Consider the following 22,176-nt stretch of genomic DNA (forward strand, 5'->3'; position numbering starts at 1 on the left):
CAGGGAGACTTTAGAAACCAAATAATATTAAAAAAAAAAAAAAAAAAGGCTTTCTATGGCCCACAATTAGAGAGAGAGAGGTGGCACACCCAGGAGTCAAGACTGGCACACAAGCTGAGAGGGCAATATTACTCTCCCACTGTTTTTTTATGTATTTTTTGTTTTTTCAGGGAGACTTTAGAAACCCAATAATATTTTAAAAAAAAAATAAATAGGCTTTCTATGGCCCACTGAATGAGAGGGAGAGAGGTGGCACACCCAGGAGTCAAGACTGGCACACAAGCTGAAAGGGCAATATTACTCTCCCACTGTTTTTTTAGGTTTTTTTTTTTTTTTCAGGGAGACTTTAGAAACCCAATAATATTTTAAAAAAAAAATAAATAGGCTTTCTATGGCCCACTGAATGAAAGGGAGAGAGGTGGCACACCCAGGAGTCAAGACTGGCACACAAGCTGAAAGGGCAATATTACTCTCCCACTGTTTTTTTATGTATTTTTTGTTTTTTCAGGGAGACTTTAGAAACCCAATAATATTTAAAAAAAAAAATAAATAGGCTTTCTATGGCCCACTGAATGAGAGGGAGAGAGGTGGCACACCCAGGAGTCAAGACTGGCACACAAGCTGAAAGGGCAATATTACTCTCCCACTGTTTTTTTAGGTTTTTTTTTTTTTTTCAGGGAGACTTTAGAAACCAAATAATATAAAAAAAAAAAAAAAAAAAAAATAGGCTTGCTATAGCCCACTGAATGAGAGATAGCACACACAGCAGTGGCACACAAGCCCTGACTGAGGCCAATATTTTTCTCCCACTGATTGATGTAGTGTTTTTGTGTTGAGGTAGAATTTAGAACACAAATCACGGAAAAAATAAATAGGCTTTCTATGGCCCACTGAATGAAAGGGAGAGAGGTGGCACACCCAGGAGTCAAGACTGGCACACAAGCTGAAAGGGCAATATTACTCTCCCACTGTTTTTTTATGTATTTTTTGTTTTTTCAGGGAGACTTTAGAAACCCAATAATATTTAAAAAAAAAAATAAATAGGCTTTCTATGGCCCACTGAATGAGAGGGAGAGAGGTGGCACACCCAGGAGTCAAGACTGGCACACAAGCTGAAAGGGCAATATTACTCTCCCACTGTTTTTTTAGGTTTTTTTTTTTTTTTTCAGGGAGACTTTAGAAACCCAATAATATTTAAAAAAAAAAATAAATAGGCTTTCTATGGCCCACTGAATGAGAGGGAGAGAGGTGGCACACCCAGGAGTCAAGACTGGCACACAAGCTGAAAGGGCAATATTACTCTCCCACTGTTTTTTTAGGTTTTTTTTTTTTTTTCAGGGAGACTTTAGAAACCCAATAATATTTAAAAAAAAAAATAAATAGGCTTTCTATGGCCCACTGAATGAAAGGGAGAGAGGTGGCACACCCAGGAGTCAAGACTGGCACACAAGCTGAAAGGGCAATATTACTCTCCCACTGTTTTTTTATGTATTTTTTGTTTTTTCAGGGAGACTTTAGAAACCCAATAATATTTTTAAAAAAAAATAAATAGGCTTTCTATGGCCCGCTGAATGAGAGGGAGAGAGGTGGCACACCCAGGAGTCAAGACTGGCACACAAGCTGAAAGGGCAATATTATTCTCCCACTGTTTTTTTAGGTTTTTTTTTTTTTTTCAGGGAGAATTAGAAACCAAATAATATTAAAAAAAAAAAATAAATAGGCTTTCTATGGCCCACTGAATGAGAGGGAGAGAGGTGGCACACCCAGGAGTCAAGACTGGCACACAAGCTGAAAGGGCAATATTACTCTCCCACTGTTTTTTTAGGTTTTTTTTTTTTTTTCAGGGAGACTTTAGAAACCAAATAATATTAAAAAAAAAAAAAAAAAAAAAAAAAAATAGGCTTGCTATAGCCCACTGAATGAGAGATAGCACACACAGCAGTGGCACACAAGCCCTGACTGAGGCCAATATTTTTCTCCCACTGATTGATGTAGTGTTTTTGTGTTGAGGTAGAATTTAGAACACAAATCACGGAAAAAATAAATAGGCTTTCTATGGCCCACTGAATGAAAGGGAGAGAGGTGGCACACCCAGGAGTCAAGACTGGCACACAAGCTGAAAGGGCAATATTACTCTCCCACTGTTTTTTTATGTATTTTTTGTTTTTTCAGGGAGACTTTAGAAACCCAATAATATTTTTTAAAAAAAATAAATAGGCTTTCTATGGCCCACTGAATGAGAGGGAGAGAGGTGGCACACCCAGGAGTCAAGACTGGCACACAAGCTGAAAGGGCAATATTACTCTCCCACTGTTTTTTTAGGTTTTTTTTTTTTTTCAGGGAGACTTTAGAAACCAAATAATATTAAAAAAAAAAAAAAAAAATAGGCTTGCTATAGCCCACTGAATGAGAGATAGCACACACAGCAGTGGCACACAAGCCCTGACTGAGGCCAATATTTTTCTCCCACTGATTGATGTAGTGTTTTTGTGTTGAGGTAGATTTTAGAACACAAATCACGGAAAAAATAAATAGGCTTTCTATGGCCCACTCAGTGAGAGATGGCACACACAGGGATGGCACTGTAGCAGAAATGCCAATCTTAATCTCCCACAAAAAAAAAAAAAAAAAAAAAAAAAAAACTGTCCTACAATTACTATCTCCCTGCAGTAATGTAAGCCAGGTATGGCAGGCAGCAATAGGAGTGGACTGATGCACAAATTAAATAAAAAGTGTGGACAAACAAAAAAGATAGCTGTGCAGAAAGGAAGGAACAAGAGGATATGTGCTTTGAAAAAAGCAGTTGGTTTCCACAGTGGCGTACACACAGCAATACAGCTATCACGGAGCCTTCTAGGGCAGCCCAATGAGCTACAGCGCTGAGGGGAAAAAAAAAAAAAAATAGCTTCCACAGTCCCTGCACACCGAAGGTGGTGTTGGACAGTGGAAATCGCTGCAGCACAAGCGGTTTGGTGGTTAGTGGACCCTGCCTAACGCTCTCCCTGCTTCTGACGAAGCGGCAGCAACCTCTCCCTAAGCTCAGATCAGCAGCAGTAAGATGGCGGTCGGCGGGAACGCCCCTTTATAGCCCCTGTGACGCCGCAGACAGCAAGCCAATCACTGCAATGCCCTTCTCTAAGATGGTGGGGACCAGGATCTATGTCATCACGCTGCCCACACTCTGCGTTCACCTTCATTGGCTGAGAAATGGCGCTTTTCGCGTCATTGAAACGCGACTTTGGCGCGAAAGTCGCGTACCGCATGGCCGACAAGCACAGGGGTCGGATCGGGTTTCATGAGACGCCGACTTAGCCAAAAGTCGGCGACTTTTGAAAATGATCGACCCGTTTCGCTCAACCCTATCCATAACCTTCCAAAAGAAATTCAGCAAATTCTGCACTACCAAATTCAAATGCCCCGCTCCCTTCTGAGCCCCACAGTGTACGTAAACCACATATAGCGTCCACGTTTGGCATTTCTGAAGCGGTGAGAACCCACCTAACTTACAGGTGCGTGCCTCCAGGAGCACGGGTTGGGCAAAACATACTGGTGACTGCAACCTACTGGTCACTACAGCTTACTGATCACTACAGTGGCAGTGTACAATTTTCAATTAGCATCTTCCATTGCTGCTTGTTTCTGGAAAATACCCATGGAGTCAAAATCAGCACTACGCCTGTAGATAAATTCCCAAAGGGTATAATTTACAAAATGAGGTCTCTTGAGGGGGGATTCTGCCTTTCTAGCAATTAGGGTCTCTGTATATGGAGTCCACAATCTCTTCTAGGAAAATCTGCATTCCAGGAGGCAAATAGCGCTCCTTTCCTCCCTAGTCTGTCCGTAAGGCTAAGTAGTAATGCACAACCACATTTGGGGTATTGTCACGTTCAGTAGAAATTGTGGGACAAATGTTTGTGCCATTTTACACACTTCTTATGTGAAAATTTAAAATCTGGGGCTAAAGCTAAATTTTGATGGTAAAAATGTAGTTATTTTTTCTCCACTGCTCAATGGTATAAAATTCTGTGACACACCTGTGGTGTTAATATGATCACTGCACCCCTAGATGAATTCATTGAGAGGTGTAGTTTGTAAAATGGGGTCACTTATGGGGGCTTCTTCTGTTCTGGCACCTCATGGGCTCTACCAGTGGGTCATGGCACCTGCAAACCATAACAGTAAAATCTGGTGTTCTTGCCTTCTGAACTTTGCACTGTGTCTGAAAAATATTTCCTGATTACATGTAGGGTATTGGCGCACTCAGGAAAAAATGGACCTCTGTTGTAAAAAAAATTTCCTATTAGCTTTTAGAAAAATTCAAAACTTGGGGCTAAAACAATATTTTTGTGAGGAAAATGGGATTTTATTATTTTCACGGCTCAACCTTATAATGTGAAGCATCTAGGGGTTCAAGGTGCTTACCATACATCTAAATACATTCCTTGAGGGGTCTAGTTTCCAAAATGGGGTCACTTGTGGAGGATTTCCACTGTTTTGGCACATCGGGGACTCTTCAAATTGAACATGATGTCCACTAGTGATTCCAGTAAATTTAACATTCAAAAAGTCAAATGACACTCCTTTCCTTTTGAGCTCAGCCGCGCACCAAAACAGTAGTTTTCTCCCTCAAATTGGGCATCGGCGTACTCAGGAGAAATTGCACAACAAATTGTATGGTACAATTTCTCCTGTTACAGTTATGAAAATTTAATATTTTGGGATTAAAACATATTTGTGGGGAAAATTTGATTTTTGTTATTTTTATGGCTCAACATTATAAACTTCTGTGAAACACCTGAGGGTTCAATGTGCTCACTACACATTTAGATCAGTTCCCTGTGGGGTCTAGCTTCAAAAATTGTGTCCCTTGTGGGGGATTTTCACTGCTTAGGCACATCAGAGGCTCTCCAAATGCAACATGGAGTCCGCCAATTGTTCCAGCAAATTTTGCATTCAAAAAGTGAAATGGCGCTCCTTCCCATCTGAGCTCTGCACCCAAAACAGTGGCTTTCACCCTCATATGGGGTGCACCATATTATGGGTGTAAGGTCCGGGCATGCCTACATAAACAGTTTCCTGGAAAGTGGATTGGTCTTCGTGGGCCAGTTGAATGGCCACCAAGGTCTCCCGATCTGACCCCCTTAGACTTTTATCTTTGGGGCCATCTGAAGGCAATTGTCTATGCTGTGAAAATACGAGATGTGCAGCATCTGAAACAATGGATACTGGAAACCTGTGCTATCATTTCTTCTGTGGTGTTGCTATCAGTTTGTCAAGAGTGGAAGAAGAGGGTTGCATTGACAATCCAACACAATGGGCAGCACTTTGAACGCATTTTATAAGTGGTTATAAACTTGTAAATAATCATGAAAGCATAAAGCTATGCTAAAACCAAGCACACCAATGTTTTTCTTGTGAAATTGTCAATAAGTTTGATGTGTCACATGACCCTCTTCCCATTGGAAAAAATAAAGTTAGTTCCAAAATGGCCGACTTTAAAATGGCCGCCATGATCACCACCATCTTGAAAAGTTTTCCCCCTCCCATATACTAATGTGCCACAAACAGGAAGTTGATATCACCAACCATTCCTATTTTATTTAGGTGGATCCATATAAATGGCCCACCCTGTATTTTGAGTGGCGTATCTCGTTATTTAAGGGCATGAAAATTCTAAGTTTGAAAATGCAAATATTGTCGCCAAATTTTCATTTTTTTTTTCACAAATAGCAAGTCATACTGAAGAAATTTTACCCCTATAATGATGTACAATATGTCATGAAAAAAAAACAATCTCAGGATCACTGGGATCCGTTGAAGCGTTCCAGAGTTATAACCTCATAAAGTGACAGTGGTCAGAATTGTAAAAATTGGCCCGGTTATTAACATGCAAACCACCTTCGTTGGTAAAGGGGTTAATATGCAAATGAGATGTTAAGATATATGGGCCAGACATAAATCTCGGTAAGAATCTGACTCCAGAGCTTATTTTAAATGAACAGGGGGCCTACCAGTAGAAAATCCAAAATTCCAAGGCACCAGAGAAATTTTCTATTGTTTTGTAACCTTGTGGAAGGTGTGAGTGGGGGGGTCATGCTAAGTCAGCAGTGAGCTACCAATGATGCATTAGAATTAGTCACAAGACAAAGAAAGGGGGCTTTACCAGTCTGAGACATGAGGTGGTCTCTAATTCGAGTTGTCCATGGTTCAGGCAACTTGAACCAGCTAAAAGGTCTAATTAGCTCCCCAGTCAGTGTTTAAACGTTAATCAGAATGTATCACCACTTCTTTGTTTATTAAATTAACCAACTATAAATTTTCTTTTTTGTTGTTGTTGTTAAAACTCTGCAATTTTGAAATTTTCTTAGTGTCAAAAAACCTGCCTAGGTTACCAAGCATTAATACAGTTTGTCAAAGATAGCGGGTCTTCTAGATACAGATCGCAGCGCTTGCAAGCTCTTTGCTATAGAAATTACAAGCACTGCTCTACAGATGGCCAAATTACTCATCTTTTGTGCCACTGAGTTTATTCAAAGAGGCAAAGGTACCCCTGCTAGCATTCCCATGATAAACTTTTGGTAAGTGCTTGAAGCTGGAGAATTTCTGCACCTATTATTTGAATTAGGGTACCTGCGTTTTTTTTCCATTTTATTTTCCTGTGCATTTTTTAACATGTGTTTTTATTGCATTTTTGACAGTGCCTTTTTTTTTGTCTCTTTTTGGCGTGTCATGCTATAAATAAAGCTGCTTTGTTTTTGATACCTCTGGTATTTTTCATTGACAAAACTTTATTGATACACCCTATTTTTCAGACTTTAAAGGGAACCTGTCACCCCGTTTTTTCCGTATGAGATAAAAATACCGTTAAATAGGGCCTGAATTGTGCATTACAATAGTGTATTTTGTGTACCCTGATTCCCCACCTATGCTGCCGAAATACGTTACCAAAGTCGCCGTTTTTGCCTGTCAATCAGGCTGGTCTGGTCAAATGGGTGTGGTGACATCGCTGTTCCTTCCCCCAGATCTTGCTTATTTTTCTGTTGGTGGCGTAGTGGTTTGCGCATGCCCAAGGCCAGAATCCACTTCATAGGTGTTGAAAAAGAGCGTGATCTGCGCTATTCCCCTGGTGATCGGTGGGGGCGGCCATCTTCCTGTGGCTGCGCGTGCGCAGATGGAGCGCTCTGCAGCCCGCGGCTTCAGGAAAATGGCCGTGGGATGCCGCGCGTGCGCAGATGGAGATCGCGGTGGCCATTTTCCTGAAGCAGAGTTCGCATCTCGCCACCCTCCCCACGCCCATAGTCCCTCCCACTTCTACGCACTGAAACCGGCAACAAAGGAGGAGAATGAAGGAGTATATAGGTATAAAATACATATACTTTATTAATACTAGTAAAGTGACATAAAGCTTATTAGTGCATAATGAGCAATGTTTACCAATAATAGTAGCAGGCAAAAGGCATTGGGTCGGGTCCTAGTATTGATATTACCTATTATATTGAGCAACTCTCTGCCCATATTTTTACTTATTAGGCTGGCAACTGACACTGGGGGTCATTCTTTTTCCATCCTTGTGCACCTTATTACTGATTTTTTGTATTTTTTCTGTGATGTTTTACTACGTGTAATTAATAAAGTATATGTATTTTATACCTATATACTCCTTCATTCTCCTCCTTGTTATTGGATATGGAGTTGGTAATTTCCCTGGTTTTGGGGTCTTTTTGCACTATTTAGTGTGATTTCCAATTTATGAAAATATTACCTGGTATTGTTCGCACTGAAACTGGTGTCTAGCGGTGGGAGGGACTATGGGTGTGGGGAGCGGTGAAAATTAATTTTCTTTAAAAGCAGGTACACTGTTATAAGCAGCTGCCTGCTTCCTGCAGCGGCTGGGCGGTCATGTGTGACCGATGTTACAGAAATGTAATATTTACTGCTCCCCATGCCCATGGGAGTCCACATATCTGCAGAGAATTGCAATTGTTGCTGTGATATTCGGTCAAAGTTGCTATGTGTAGAAGTAGCCCCACTGCCTCTTTGTATTTCTCATTGATAGGTCTTCTTCCAACTTTAAGTAAATGTATTAAAAAAAATATTCCAAAGAAATATTGAAAGATGCATTTGAAATTACAGCAAAATTGAATCAGGCAGATTGTTTGAATGAGGAAGGGATTGCTAAAAACAATGTAATGATATGGCCAAAATAAAAGCTAAGAGGAAGTGGACTTGAATTAAAAAAAATAGAGTTTTATAAAACTAAATATAGTTTTTTAGCCATGATCAATCAATCTCATGATTTTATAAGAAGTGCCTTGACAAAATATTGGACAATTTTAACCTATGGCCTATTCTTTTAGGGACTATAATAAACAAACCCAATATCATTTTTCATAGAAGTATGAACTTGATGGTGGTTTATTCTATGCGTTTCAAAGTACAAAAGATTTCTTCATCAGAAAAGACCACAAGTATATTTTGAGACTTGTGGTCTTTCCTGATGAAGAAGTCTTTTGTACTTTGAAAAGCATAGAATAAACCACTATCCATTTGACAATCTGGGATATGCATCTCATCATTGATCAGCAAGCGCGAAAATCATTCACAAACCTCTCCTTTCTTTCCTGGATATCGTTTGGTCATTTACTGACCCGTGGATCTCCTGCATCTGATGTACTTTATTATATGCTTTATAGATATTTATTACATGCTTTATAGATACTCATAAAAGGTAAGTACCGTATATACTCGAGTATAAGCCGACCTGAGTATAAGCCGACCCCCCTAATTTTGCCACAAAAAACTGGGAAAACTGAATGACTCGAGTATAAGCCTACAGTGGAAAATGCAGCAGCTACCGGTAAATGTCAAAAGTAAAAATAGATACCAATAAAAGTAAAATTAATTGAGACATCAGTAGGTTAAGTGTTTTTGAATATCCATATTGAATCAGGAGCCCCATATAATGATCCATAAAGTTTATGATGGCCCCATAAGATGCTCCATATTAAAATATGCCCCATATAATCCTGGATAAAGGTTAATAATGGCCCCATAAGATGCTCTATAGACATATTTGCCCAATATAATGCTGCACAAATGTTGATTATGGCCCCATAAGATGCTCCATACAGACACTTGCCCCAGATAATGCTCCACAAACGTACATTATGGCCCCATAAGAGGCTCCATAAAGATATTTGCCCCATATAGTGCTGCACAAACCTTGATTATGGCCCCATAAGATGCACCATACAGACACTTGCCCCATATAATGCTCCACAAACGTTAATTATGGCCCCATAAGATGCTCCATAAAGATATTTGCGCCATATAGTGCTGCACAAATGTTGATTATGGCCCCATAAGATGCTCCATAAAGATATTTGTGCCATATAATCCATAATTCTGCAAAGACGTTGATTATGGGCCAATAAGAGGCTCCAGACACTTGCCCCAGTTGCTGTTGCTGTGATAAAAAAAAAAAATCACATACTCACCTCTCCGTCGCTCAGGCCCCCGGTACTTTCAATATTCACCTGCTCCTCATTCTGGCGCTGCTCCATCTTCAGCATCTTCGGCACTGATGTTCAGGCAGGGGGCATGCACTAACCATGTCATCGCGCCCTCTGACCTGAGCATCACTGCAGAAGACGGAGTGGTGCTGGAATGAGGAGCAGGTGAATATCGAGCAGTGTTGCGCTCCACTCCCCATTATACTCACCTGCTTCCCCGATGCCGCAGCTTTTTCATGTATTGAGCGGTCGCCCTTACCGCTCATTACATAAATGAATATGTGGCTCCACCCCTATTGGAGGTGGAATCGCATATTCATTACTGTAATGAGCGGTACCATGTGACCGCTCAGTACAGGAAGAAGCTGCGGCACAGGGGAAGCAGGGACCTGCAGGGACTGTGCCAGGAGCAGGTTGAGTATAAGTAGACAGCCCCAGCTCCCCCTCCCCTGCCAACCCCTGGGTATGACTCGAGTATAAGCCGAGAGGGGGACTTTCAACCCCAAAAAATGGGCTGAAAATCTCGGCTTATACTCGAGTATTTACGGTAATTTTATTTTTTTTGCCTGCCATACTCCTCATATAAGACCCTATGTTGCATTGATCTCTCTGACAGATCTGCGACGATTTAAAATTTTAGTCTTCTTTGCAATTTCTGTTTCCCCTTGATGAATCATAATCACATTGTTCACATATAAGAGAATATACATCCACCTTCTGTCTGTGCAGTTTGTGTATAAAAATGGATGTGGATGACCTCTTTTAACCCCTTCACCCCAAAGCCTGTTTTCACCTAAGTGACACGGCCAATTTTTACAATTCTGACCACTGTCACTTTATGAGGTCATAACTCTGAAACGCTTCAACGGATCCTGGTGATTCTGAGATTGTTTTCTCGTGACATATTGTACTTTATGATAGTGGTAAAACTTCTTCGATATGACTTGCATTTATTTGTGAAAAAAACAGAAATTTGTCGAAAATTATGAAAATTTAGCAATTTTCAAATTTTTCGTTTTTATGCCCTTAAATTAGAGAGTTATATCACATAATATAGTTAATAAACAACATTTCCCACATGTCTGCTTTACATCAGCACAATTTTGGAAACATAATTTTTTTTTGTTAGGGAGTTATAAGGGTTAAAAGTTGACCAGCGATTTCTCATTTTTGCAACAAAATTTGCAAAACCATTTTTTTTACGGACCACCTCACACTTGAAGTGACTTTGAGGGGTCTATATGACAGAAAATGTCCAAAAGTGACACCATTCTAAAAACTGCACCCCTCAAGGTACTCTAAACCACATTCAAAAAGTTTATTAACCCTTCAGGTGCTTCACAGGAATTTTTGGAATGTTTAAAAAAAATTGAACATTTAACTTTTTTTTCACAAAATTTTTACTTCAGATCCAATTTGTTTTATTTTACCAAGGGTAACAGGAGAAATTGGACCAAAAAAGTTGTTGTACAATTTGTCCTGAGTACGCCGATACCCCACATGTTGGGGTAAACCATTGATTGGGCACATGGCAGAGCTCGGAAGGGAAGGAGCGCCATTTGACTTTTCAATGCAAAATTGGCTGGAATTGAGATCGGAACCCATGTCGTGTTTGGAGAGCCCCTGACATGCCTAAACAGTGGAAACCCCCACAAGTGACACCATTTTGGAAAGTAGACCCTCTAAGGAACTAATCTAGATGTGTGGTGAGCACTTTGAACCTCCAAGTGCTTCACAGAAGTTTATAATGTGGAGCCGTAAAAAAAATTAATATTAATTTTCACAAAAAATGATCTTTTTGCCCCAAATTTTTTATTTTCCCAAGGGTAGCAGGATAAATTGGACCCCAAAAGTTGTTGTGCAATTTGTCCTGAGTACGCTGATACTTCATATATGGGGATAAACCACTGTTTGGGCGCATGGCAGAGCTCGGAAGGGAAGGAGCGCCATTTGACTTTTCAATGCAAAATTGGCTGGAATTGAGATCGGAACCCATGTCGTGTTTGGAGAGCCCCTGACGTGCCTAAACAGTGGAAACCCCCAGAAGTGACACCATTTTGGAAAGTAGACCCTCTAAGGAACTAATCTAGATGTGTGGTGAGCACTTTGAACCTCCAAGTGCTTCACAGAAGTTTATAATGTAGAGCCGTAAAAAAAAATTAATATTAATTTTCACAAAAAATGATATTTTTGCCCCAAATTTTTTATTTTCCCAAGGGTAGCAGGATAAATTGGACCCCAAAAGTTGTTGTGCAATTTGTCCTGAGTACGCTGATACTTCATATATGGGGATAAACCACTGTTTGGGCGCATGGCAGAGCTCGGAAGGGAAGGAGCGCCATTTGACTTTTCAATGCAAAATTGGCTGGAATTGAGATCGGAACCCATGTCGTGTTTGGAGAGCCCCTGACGTGCCTAAACAGTGGAAACCCCCACAAGTGACACCATTTTGGAAAGAAGACCCCCTAAGGAACTTATTTAGATGTGTGGTGAGCACTTTTAACCCCCAGTTGTTTCACTAAAGTTTAGAATGTAGCGCTGTGAAAATCAAAAAATCATTTTTTCTTTCCACAAAATGATGTTTTAGCCCGCAATTTTTTTTCCCCCAAGGGTAACAGGAGAAATTGGACCACAAAAGTTATTGTCCAATTTGTCCTGAGTACGCTGATACCCCATACATTGGGGGGAACCACTGTTTGGGCGCACGGCAGAGCTCGGAAGGGAAGGAGCGCCGTTTGAAATGCAGACTTAGATGGATTGGTCTGCAGGTGTCATGTTGCATTTGCAGAGCCCCTGATGTACCTAAACAGTAGAAACCCCCCACAAGTGACCCCATATTGGAAACTAGACCCCCCACGGAACTTATCTAGATGTGTTGTGAGAACTTTGAACCAACAAGTGTTTCACTACAGTTTATCACGCAGAGCCATGAAAATAAAAAATTTTTTTTTTTCCACGAAAATTATATTTTAGCCCCCACATTTTTATTTTCCCAAGGGTAACAGGAGAAATTGGACAACAAAAGTTGTTGTCCAATTTGTCCTGAGTACGCTGATACTTCATATATGGGGATAAACCACTGTTTGGGCGCACGGCAGAGCTCGGAAGGGAAGGAGCGCCGTTTGAAATGCAGACTTAGATGGATTGGTCTGCAGGTGTCATGTTGCATTTGCAGAGCCCCTGATGTACCTAAACAGTAGAAACCCCCCACAAGTGACCCCATATTGGAAACTAGACCCCCCACGGAACTTATCTAGATGTGTTGTGAGAACTTTGAACCCCCAAGTGCTTCACTACAGTTTATAACGCAGAGCCGCGAAAATAAAAAATATATTTTTTTCCACGAAAATTATATTTTAGCCCCCATGTTTTTATTTTCCTAAGGATAAGGCTGGTTTCACACTTGCGTTTTTTTAAAAAACGCATATGTGAAAAAACGCATGTAATCGCGGTAAAACGCATGCGTTTTTTTAGACGCATGCGTTTTTATAGAAAAACACAAGAAAACAAGAAAAAAACAAAAAACCCTAACCCTACCCCTAACCCTACCCCTACCCCTAACCTGAAATACGTGGCACTGAAATACGTGGCACTGAAATACGTTTATATACGTATATACGTATATACGTATATAAGTGCCACGATATTTCAGTGGCCACGTATATAAGTGCCACGTATATAAGTGCCACGTATATAAGTGCCACGTATATAAGTGCCACGTATATAAGTGCCACGTATATAAGTGCCACGTATTTCATGTACATGCCACGATATTTAAGTGCCACGTATTTAAGTGCCACGTATTTAAGTGCCACGTATTTAAGTGCCACGTATTTAAGTGCCACGTATTTAAGTGCCACGTATTTAAGTGCCACGTATTTAAGTGCCACGTATTTCACGTAAATGCCACGATATTTCAGTGCCACGTATTTCACTGAAATACCGTGGCACTGAAATATCGTGGCACTGAAATATCGTGGCACTGAAATATCGTGGCACTGAAATAACGTGGCACTGAAATACGTGGCACTGAAATACGTGGCACTGAAATACGTGGCACTGAAATACGTGGCACTATGACTGTCAGAAAATGTTCATTAAACGGTTAGGGATGAGTTTAGGGGTAGGGTTAGGGTTTGGATCCCTTTATCACCTTGATGGTGGTGGGTGACTTTTCAGTGTGTTCTGTTTTTTTTCTATAAAAACGCATGCGTTTTTAACGCAAACAAACGCGTTGAGATCGGACGCCATGTCGCGTTTGGAGAGCCCCTGATGTGCCTAAACAGTGAAAACTCCCCAATTCTAACTGACACCCTAACCCCAACCCTAACCCTAGTCCTAACCCTAGCGCTACTTTCACACTAGCGTTTTTTTGCATACGTCACAATGCGTCGTTTTGGTGAAAAAACGCATCCTGCAAAGTCATCTGCAGGATGCGTTTTTTCCCCATAGACTAACATTAGCGACGTATTGACACACGTCGCAAGCGTCGTGCGACGGTTGCGTCGTGTTGTGGCGGACAGCCGGCAGCAACAAACGTTACATGTAACTTTTTTTGTGCTGACGGTCCACCATTTCCGACCGCGCATGCGCGGCTGGAACTCCGCCCCCACCTCCCCGCACCTCACAATGGGGCAGCGGATGCGTGGAAAAACAGCATCCGCTGCCCCCGTTGTGCGGCGCTTGCACAGTATGCGTCGGTATGTCGGGCCGACGCAGCGCGACGGCCCCGTACCGACGCTAGTGTGAAAGTAGCCTAACGGGAAAATGGAAATAAATATATTTTTTAAAATTTTATTATTTTTCCTAACTAAGGGGGTGATGAAGGGGGATTTGATTTACTTATATAGCGTTTTTTGGGCGGATTTTTATGGTTGGCAGCCGTCACACACTAAAAGACGCTTTTTATTGCAAACAATAGTTTTTGCATCACCACATTTTGAGAGCTATAATTTTTCCATATTTTGGTCCACAGAGTCATGTGAGATCTTGTTTTTTGCGGGATGAGTTGACGTTTTTATTGGTACCATTTTCGGGCACATGACATTTTTTGATCGCTTTTTATTCCGATTTTTGGGAGGCGGAATGAACAAAAACCAGCAATTCCTGAAATTCTTTTAGGGGGTGCGTTTATACCGTTCCGCGTTTGGTAAAAAGGATAAAGCAGTTTTATTCTTCGGGTCAGTACGATTACAGCGATAACTCATTTATATAATTTTTTTATGTTTTGGCGCTTTTACACAATAAAAACTATTTTATATAAAAAATAATTGTTTTTGCATCGCTTTATTCTGAGAGCTATAACTTTTTTATTTTTCTGCTGATGATGCTGTATGGCGGCTTTTTTTTTGCGGGACAAGATGACGTTTTCAGCGGTACCATGGTTATTTATATCCGTCTTTTTGATCGCGTGTTATTCCACTTTTTGTTTGGCGGTATGAGAATAAAGCGTTGTTTTTTGCCTCGTTTTTTTTTTTTTTTTTTTACGGTGTTCACTGAAGGGGTTAACTAGTGATATAGTTTTATAGGTGGGGTTGTTACGGACGCGGCGATACTAAATATGTGTACTTTTATTGTGTGGTGTTTTTTTTATTTAGATAAAGAAATGTATTTATGGGAATATATATATATTTTTTTCTTTATTTAGGAATTTTTTTTTATTTTTTTTTTACACATGTGGAAAAATTTTTTTTTTACTTTTTTACTTTGTCCCAGGAGGGGACATCACAGATCGGTGATCAGACCGTGTGCATAGCACTCGGTCTGATCACCGATGTGCCAGGCACATTGCAGGGGCTTGCCGGCGCCTGCTATGAGGATTCTCAGCAGACGCCGGCAAGCAGGGTCATCTTATGACCCGGAAGGAGTCCTGCGGCCATCTTGGATCCGGGGACTCCTTCCAGGTCACCGGAGCAGCGCGATCTCATCGCGCTGCTCCGGTGGGAGAGCGCAGGGAGCCCCCGTCCCTGCGCGATCCCCCTCTATGCCGCTGTCACTATTGACAGCGGCATCAGAGGGGTTAAATGCCCGCGATCGGCGACAGCGCTGATCGTGGGCATTGCTGCGGGGTGTCAGCTGTCATATACAGCTGACACCCGCACCCGATCACCGCGGCGCTCAGCGTGAGACCGCGGTGATCGATGCGCCGTACTAGTACTGCGGCTGGCACTAATGCAGTGCCGGCAGCGCCGTACTAGTACGGCGCATGTCACGAAGGGGTTAAATTCTTCTTTCAAAAATTCATTTATTTTTGTGCTCCATGCTCTTGCTGATTGCTTAAGATTAAGACCATTAAAAGGTTTTTGTAAAAAAAAGGAAGAAAATTATCCACATGGCTGTATGAATAAAAAATATGCAACTTTATTTCACATGGTTAAAAAAAAGTTATCCAGGAAATTAAAAAAAAATTGCCCATTCTGATGTATGTTTCTGGCTGAAGCCCTTGAATTTCCAATATTGGTTGTTCTGGTTAGTCGGATTTGGCAATGTGAACTTCACAGAGTTGCTGCTGGCAGCCATCTTTGCTTTTTCTTCTTCTCTGTTGTTCTCTTTCCTCTGAGCTATTCTCTTGGGATCTGGGCCCACTACCTGTAGGCAGCAGATTATTCCCTGTACTGTTCAGTGGCTCAACAGTGAATGAATGTTTATTCAGGAACAAAGATAACACAGCTTACAACTGGTATTTTTTATAGCTTAGGATCTTAGCATCTTGTCTGTCAGATTGCAAAGTCAAAGTGAAACTACTTCAAATACACACTGAGTGAACAGGAACTTCCTGTTTTTTGGGTTTTTTTCAACAGTGCTTAACTGGCAATATAACACTAATACTGGAGACATACACTCATGCACTATTAAACAGTAGTAAATAGTAGTTGATACAATACATACAATAATAAGCATTACTCCAACAGTAATATTATAGGTTAGCCACTACTGGATAACAACTATTCAAGGTCCCGAATATGCTTAGTAAAATAAATAAAGTATACTTAAATCCTGGACCAGTAAGGCTCTTCAGCTCCGAACCCAGTGTCCCCCAGTGATCTTGTGACAATGTTAAATCAGCAATATCATGATAGCACTCGGAGCATCGGAGAGGTGTTGGTTCACAAGATAAGTATGCAATTTTCTTATTTTCCTAGCACATTAGGAACATTGGAAAAGAATTGCTCAGTAGTGGAAAACTCCTTTAAATCTTAAATATATACTTTATTTCCAGTTGTTTATACAGAGTGGCTTAGTGGTTAGCAATGTTGACTCGCTGTTGACTTAGTTGACAGCACTGTTGACTCGCTGTTGACTTAGTGGTCAGTACTGTTGACTCGCACTGTTCAACTCCATTTGCATGGAGTTTGTATATTCTTCCCAGTTTCCATAGGTGAATCCTAGTTTCCTCCCACACCCCAAAGATATTAATTGGCTTCTTCTGAAATTGATTCAAGTTTGTGTCTCAAATAGAAAAACACGTAGATTGTAAGCCCCATTGAGACAGGAAATAAACTGTGATTCAGTACAGTTCTACAGATTATGTTAGCGCTGTATGATAACCGACATATTCCTCGCCTGTGCGAAGCACCTTGCCAAATTTAAAGATAATTTACTAACAAATCAAATCTCCCAAAATCTTATCTCCATGGGTTCCAGTGATGTAGAAATCCGAATGTTTAACCCTTCCTGTTCAATTTGGATCTCAAGACCCCTTAAGAACGTATTTGATTTGCAATTCGATGTTAACGAAGCAACAAATTAGCATTTTTTTGTCTCTAAGTTTTCCAAGAAAATATTTCATCGATACATTTTTTTTACAATAACACGAGGTTGAGAATCTTTTTTCTTTTTAATACATATTCTAATAAAATGAAAAATCACTGTCCTACCTGTGGATCTGAGAGTCTTGATAAATCAGGATACAGGTAAAATTCTATCCCCTGAGCGGCTCCAGGTAATGTAACCCCACGGATCAGGAGAATAATCAGCATAACATAGGGGAAGGTAGCCGTGACATAGACAACCTGTAAAAAGGAAATATCTTATGTATTATTACAATATGTACAAAAAATGTGAAATACCATTCTAAAATAGGGCGCATAAAAGCTGTATATGCGATACTTGTCACACCGAGGTACTATCTTCCTCCAAAACCTACAGTGGGACTTTCTCCAATTCTTTGGACTGATAGAGATAGTATGACCCTTCTCCATCTGTACCAAATATTGGTCAGACCCTTAAATTGGGATGAAACATCACAACATAAATGGCCACCTTAAATCTTTACTGCTATACAATTTAAAGGGGTTTTCTATCACTTTAATATTGATCCATAGATCATTAACCCCTTCATGACCTTGGGATTTTCCATTTTTCCGTGTTTGTTTTTCGCTCTCCTCCTTCCCAGAGCCATAACTTTTTTATTTTTCTGTTAATTTGGCCATGTGAGGGCTTATTTTTTGCGGGACGAGTTGTACTTTTGAACGACATCATTGGTTTTGCCATGTCGTGTACTAGAAAACGGGAAAAAAATTCCAAGTGCAGTGAAATTGCAAAAAAAGTGCAGTCCCACACATGTTTTTTGTTTGGGGCTTTTTTGTTAGGTTCACTAAATGCTAAAAATAACCTGCCATTATGATTCTCCAGGTCAGTACGAGTTCATAGACACCTAACATGAATAGGTTATCTATATACACTCACCGGCCACTTTATTAGGTACACCATGCTAGTAACGGGTTGGACCCCCTTTTGCCTTCAGAACTGCCTCAATTCTTCGTGGCATAGATTCAACAAGGTGCTGGAAGCATTCCTCAGAGATTTTGGTCCATATTGACATGATGGCATCACACAGTTGCCGCAGATTTGTCGGCTGCACATCCCAAAGATGCTCCATACAAGGCAGGATGGATCCATGCTTTCATGTTGTTTACACCAAATTCTGACCCTACCATCTGAATGTCGCAGCAGAAATCGAGACTCATCAGACCAAGCAACGTTTTTCCAATCTTCTACTGTCCAATTTCGATGAGCTTGTACAAATTGTAGCCTCAGTTTCCTGTTCTTAGCTGAAAGGAGTGGTACCCGGTGTGGTCTTCTGCTGCTGTAGCCCATCTGCCTCAAAGTTCGACGCACTGTGCGTTCAGAGATGCTCTTAGGCCTACCTTGGTTGTAACGGGTGGCGATTTGAGTCACTGTTGCCTTTCTATCAGCTCGAACCAGTCTGCCCATTCTCCTCTGACCTCTGGCATCAACAAGGCATTTCCGCCCACAGAACTGCCGCTCACTGGATTTTTTTTCTTTTTCGGACCATTCTCTGTAAACCCTAGAGATGGTTGTGCGTGAAAATCCCAGTAGATCAGCAGTTTCTGAAATACTCAGACCAGCCCTTCTGGCACCAACAACCATGCCACGTTCAAAGGCACTCAAATCACCTTTCTTCCCCATACTGATGCTCGGTTTGAACTGCAGGAGATTGTCTTGACCATGTCTACATGCCTAAATGCACTGAGTTGCCGCCATGTGATTGGCTGATTAGAAATTAAGTGTTAACAAGAAGTTGGACAGGTGTACCTAATAAAGTGGCCAGTGAGTGTATATAAGAGGCATTGTGATTACTCGCTAATCCCGCCCCCTGAACAGTAGCTCCGCCCCCACATCACCACATATAATCCCGCCCCCACCCAATTAACACACAAAATCTCACCCCACCACATTACCACACACAATCCCCACCACATCACCACACATAATCCCACCTGCCCACCACATCACCACACATAATCCCGCCCCCCACCACATCACCACACATAATCCCACCCCCCCACCACATCACCACACACAATCCCACCCCCCACCACATCACCACACACAATCCCGCCCCCCAACACATCACCACACATAATCCTGCCCCCCACCACATCACCACACACAATCCCACCCCCACCACATCAATACACACAATCCCACCCCCAACAAATCACCACACATAATACCACCCCCACCACATTACCGCACACATAATCCTGCCCCCCAACCCATCACCACGCATAATCCGGCCCCTACCCCAATACCACACATAATCCCACCCCCACCACATTACCACAAATAATCCCGCCCCCACCACATCACCACACATAATCCTGCCCCCAATACATCACAACACATAATCCCACCACCCCACCCCATCACCACACATAATCCCGCCCCCCTCCACATCACCACACATAATCCCGTCCCCCACCACATCACCACACATAATCCCGCCCCCCACCACATTAACACAGATAATCCCACCCCCATACCACATTACCACACATAATCCCGCCCCCCACCACATTACCACACATAATCCTGCCCCCCACCACATTACCACACATAATACCGCCCCCCCACCACATCACCACACATAATCCAGCCCTCCCAACACATCACCACACATAATCCCGCCCCCCACCACATTACCACACATAATCCCACCCCACCACCACATTACTACACATAATCCCACCCCCCAACACATCACCACACATAATCCCGCCCCCCAACACATCACCACACATAATCCCGCTCCACCACCACATTACCACACATAATCCTGCCCCCCACCACAACAACACACATAATCCCACCCCCAGCACATCACCACACATAATCCCACCCCCCACCACATCACCACACATAATCCCACTCCCCAACACATCACCACACATAATCCCGCCCCCCAACACATTACCACACATAATCCCGCCCCACCACATCACCACACATAATCCGGCCCCCACCACATTACCACGGAAAATCCCGCCCCTCCACCACATTGCCACACATAATCCCCCCACCACATTACCACACACAATCCGCACCACATCACCACACACAATCCCACCCGCCCACCACATCACCACACATAATCCCGCCCCCCCAAAACATTACCACACATAATCCCACCCCCCAACACATCACCACACATAATCCCTCCCGCCAACACATCACCACACATAATCCCGCTCCACCACCACATTACCACACATAATCCCGCCCCCCACCACAACAACACACATAATCCCACCCCAGCACATCACCACACATAATCCCACCCCCCACCACATCACCACACATAATCCCACTCCCCAACACATCACCACACATAATCCCGCCCCCCAACACATTACCACACATAATCCTGCCCCACCACATCACCACACATAATCCTGCCCCCACCACATTACCATGGATAATCCCGCCCCTCCACCACATTGCCACACATAATCCCCCCACCACATTACCACACACAATCCCACCCCCCACAACATTACCACACACAATCCGCACCACATCACCACACACAATCCCGCCCGCCCACCACATCACCACACATAATCCCACCCCCAAAAAACATCACCACACATAATCCTGCCTCCATCACATTACCACACACAATCCCGCCCCCCACAACATTACCACACACAATCCGCACCACATCACCACACACAATACCGCCCGCCCACCACGTCACTATACATAATCCTGCCCCCCAAAACATCACCACACATAATCCCATCCCCCCAACACATCACCACACATAATCCCGCCCCCAACACATCACCACACATAATCTCGCCCCCCAACCCCATTACCACACATAATCCTGCCCCCACCACATCACCACATAATCCCACCCCCAACACATCACCACACATAATCCTGCACCCCCACCACATCACCACACAAAATCCCACCCCCCACCACAGTACCACACATAATCCCACCCCCACCACATTACCACACATAATCCTACCCTCCAACACATCACCACACATAATCCTGCCCCCACTCCATTACCACACATAATCCCGCCCCCCACCACATCACCACACATAATCCCACCCCTTACCACATCACCACACAATCCCGCCCCCCACCACATTACCACAGATAATCCCGCCCCCCACCACATTACCACACACAATCCGCACCACATCACCACACACAATCCCGCCCACCCACCACATCACCACACATAATCCCGCCCCCCAAAAACATCACCACACATAATCCTGCCTCCACCACATTACCACACACAATCCCGCCCCCCACAACATTACCACACACAATCCGTACCAAATCACCACATACAATCCCGCCCGCCCACCACGTCACTATACATAATCCTGCCCCCCAAAAACATCACCACACATAATCCCATCCCCCAACACATCAACACACATAATCCCGCCCCCCAACACATCACCACACATAATCTCGCCCCCCCAACCCCATTACCACACATAATCCTGCCCCCCACCACATCACCACATAATCCCACCCCCAACACATCACCACACATAATCCTGCACCCCCACCACATCACCACACAAAATCCCACCCCCCACCACAGTACCACACATAATCCCACCCCCCCACCACATTACCACACATAATCCCACCCCCCAACACATCACCACACATAATCCTGCCCCCACTCCATTACCACACATAATCCTGCCCCCCACCACATCACCACACATAATCCCACCCCTTACCACATCACCACACAATCCCGCCCCCCACCACATTACCACAGATAATCCCGCCCCCCACCACATCACCACACATAATCTTGCCCCCCACCACATTACCACACATAAACCCGCCCCCACCACATCACCACACATAA

At 42.7% G+C, this 22,176-nt stretch overlaps 1 protein-coding gene across 4 annotated transcripts in view; it reads right to left on the bottom strand.

The window, feature by feature from the left end:
- Positions 1-22,176, bottom strand: part of SLC6A11 (solute carrier family 6 member 11) — a 342,972-nt gene that overhangs the window by 58,122 nt on the left and 262,674 nt on the right. For all 4 annotated transcript variants that reach the window (XM_077277724.1, XM_077277721.1, XM_077277722.1 and 1 more), the window contains exon 7: positions 17,390-17,524. In XM_077277724.1, coding sequence (XP_077133839.1) covers positions 17,390-17,524 — 135 coding nt within the window. The remainder of the gene's footprint in view (positions 1-17,389; positions 17,525-22,176) is intronic.

The sequence above is a fragment of the Ranitomeya variabilis genome, chromosome 8, assembly GCF_051348905.1.
Source record: "Ranitomeya variabilis isolate aRanVar5 chromosome 8, aRanVar5.hap1, whole genome shotgun sequence".
Taxonomy (NCBI): Eukaryota; Metazoa; Chordata; class Amphibia; order Anura; family Dendrobatidae; genus Ranitomeya; species Ranitomeya variabilis.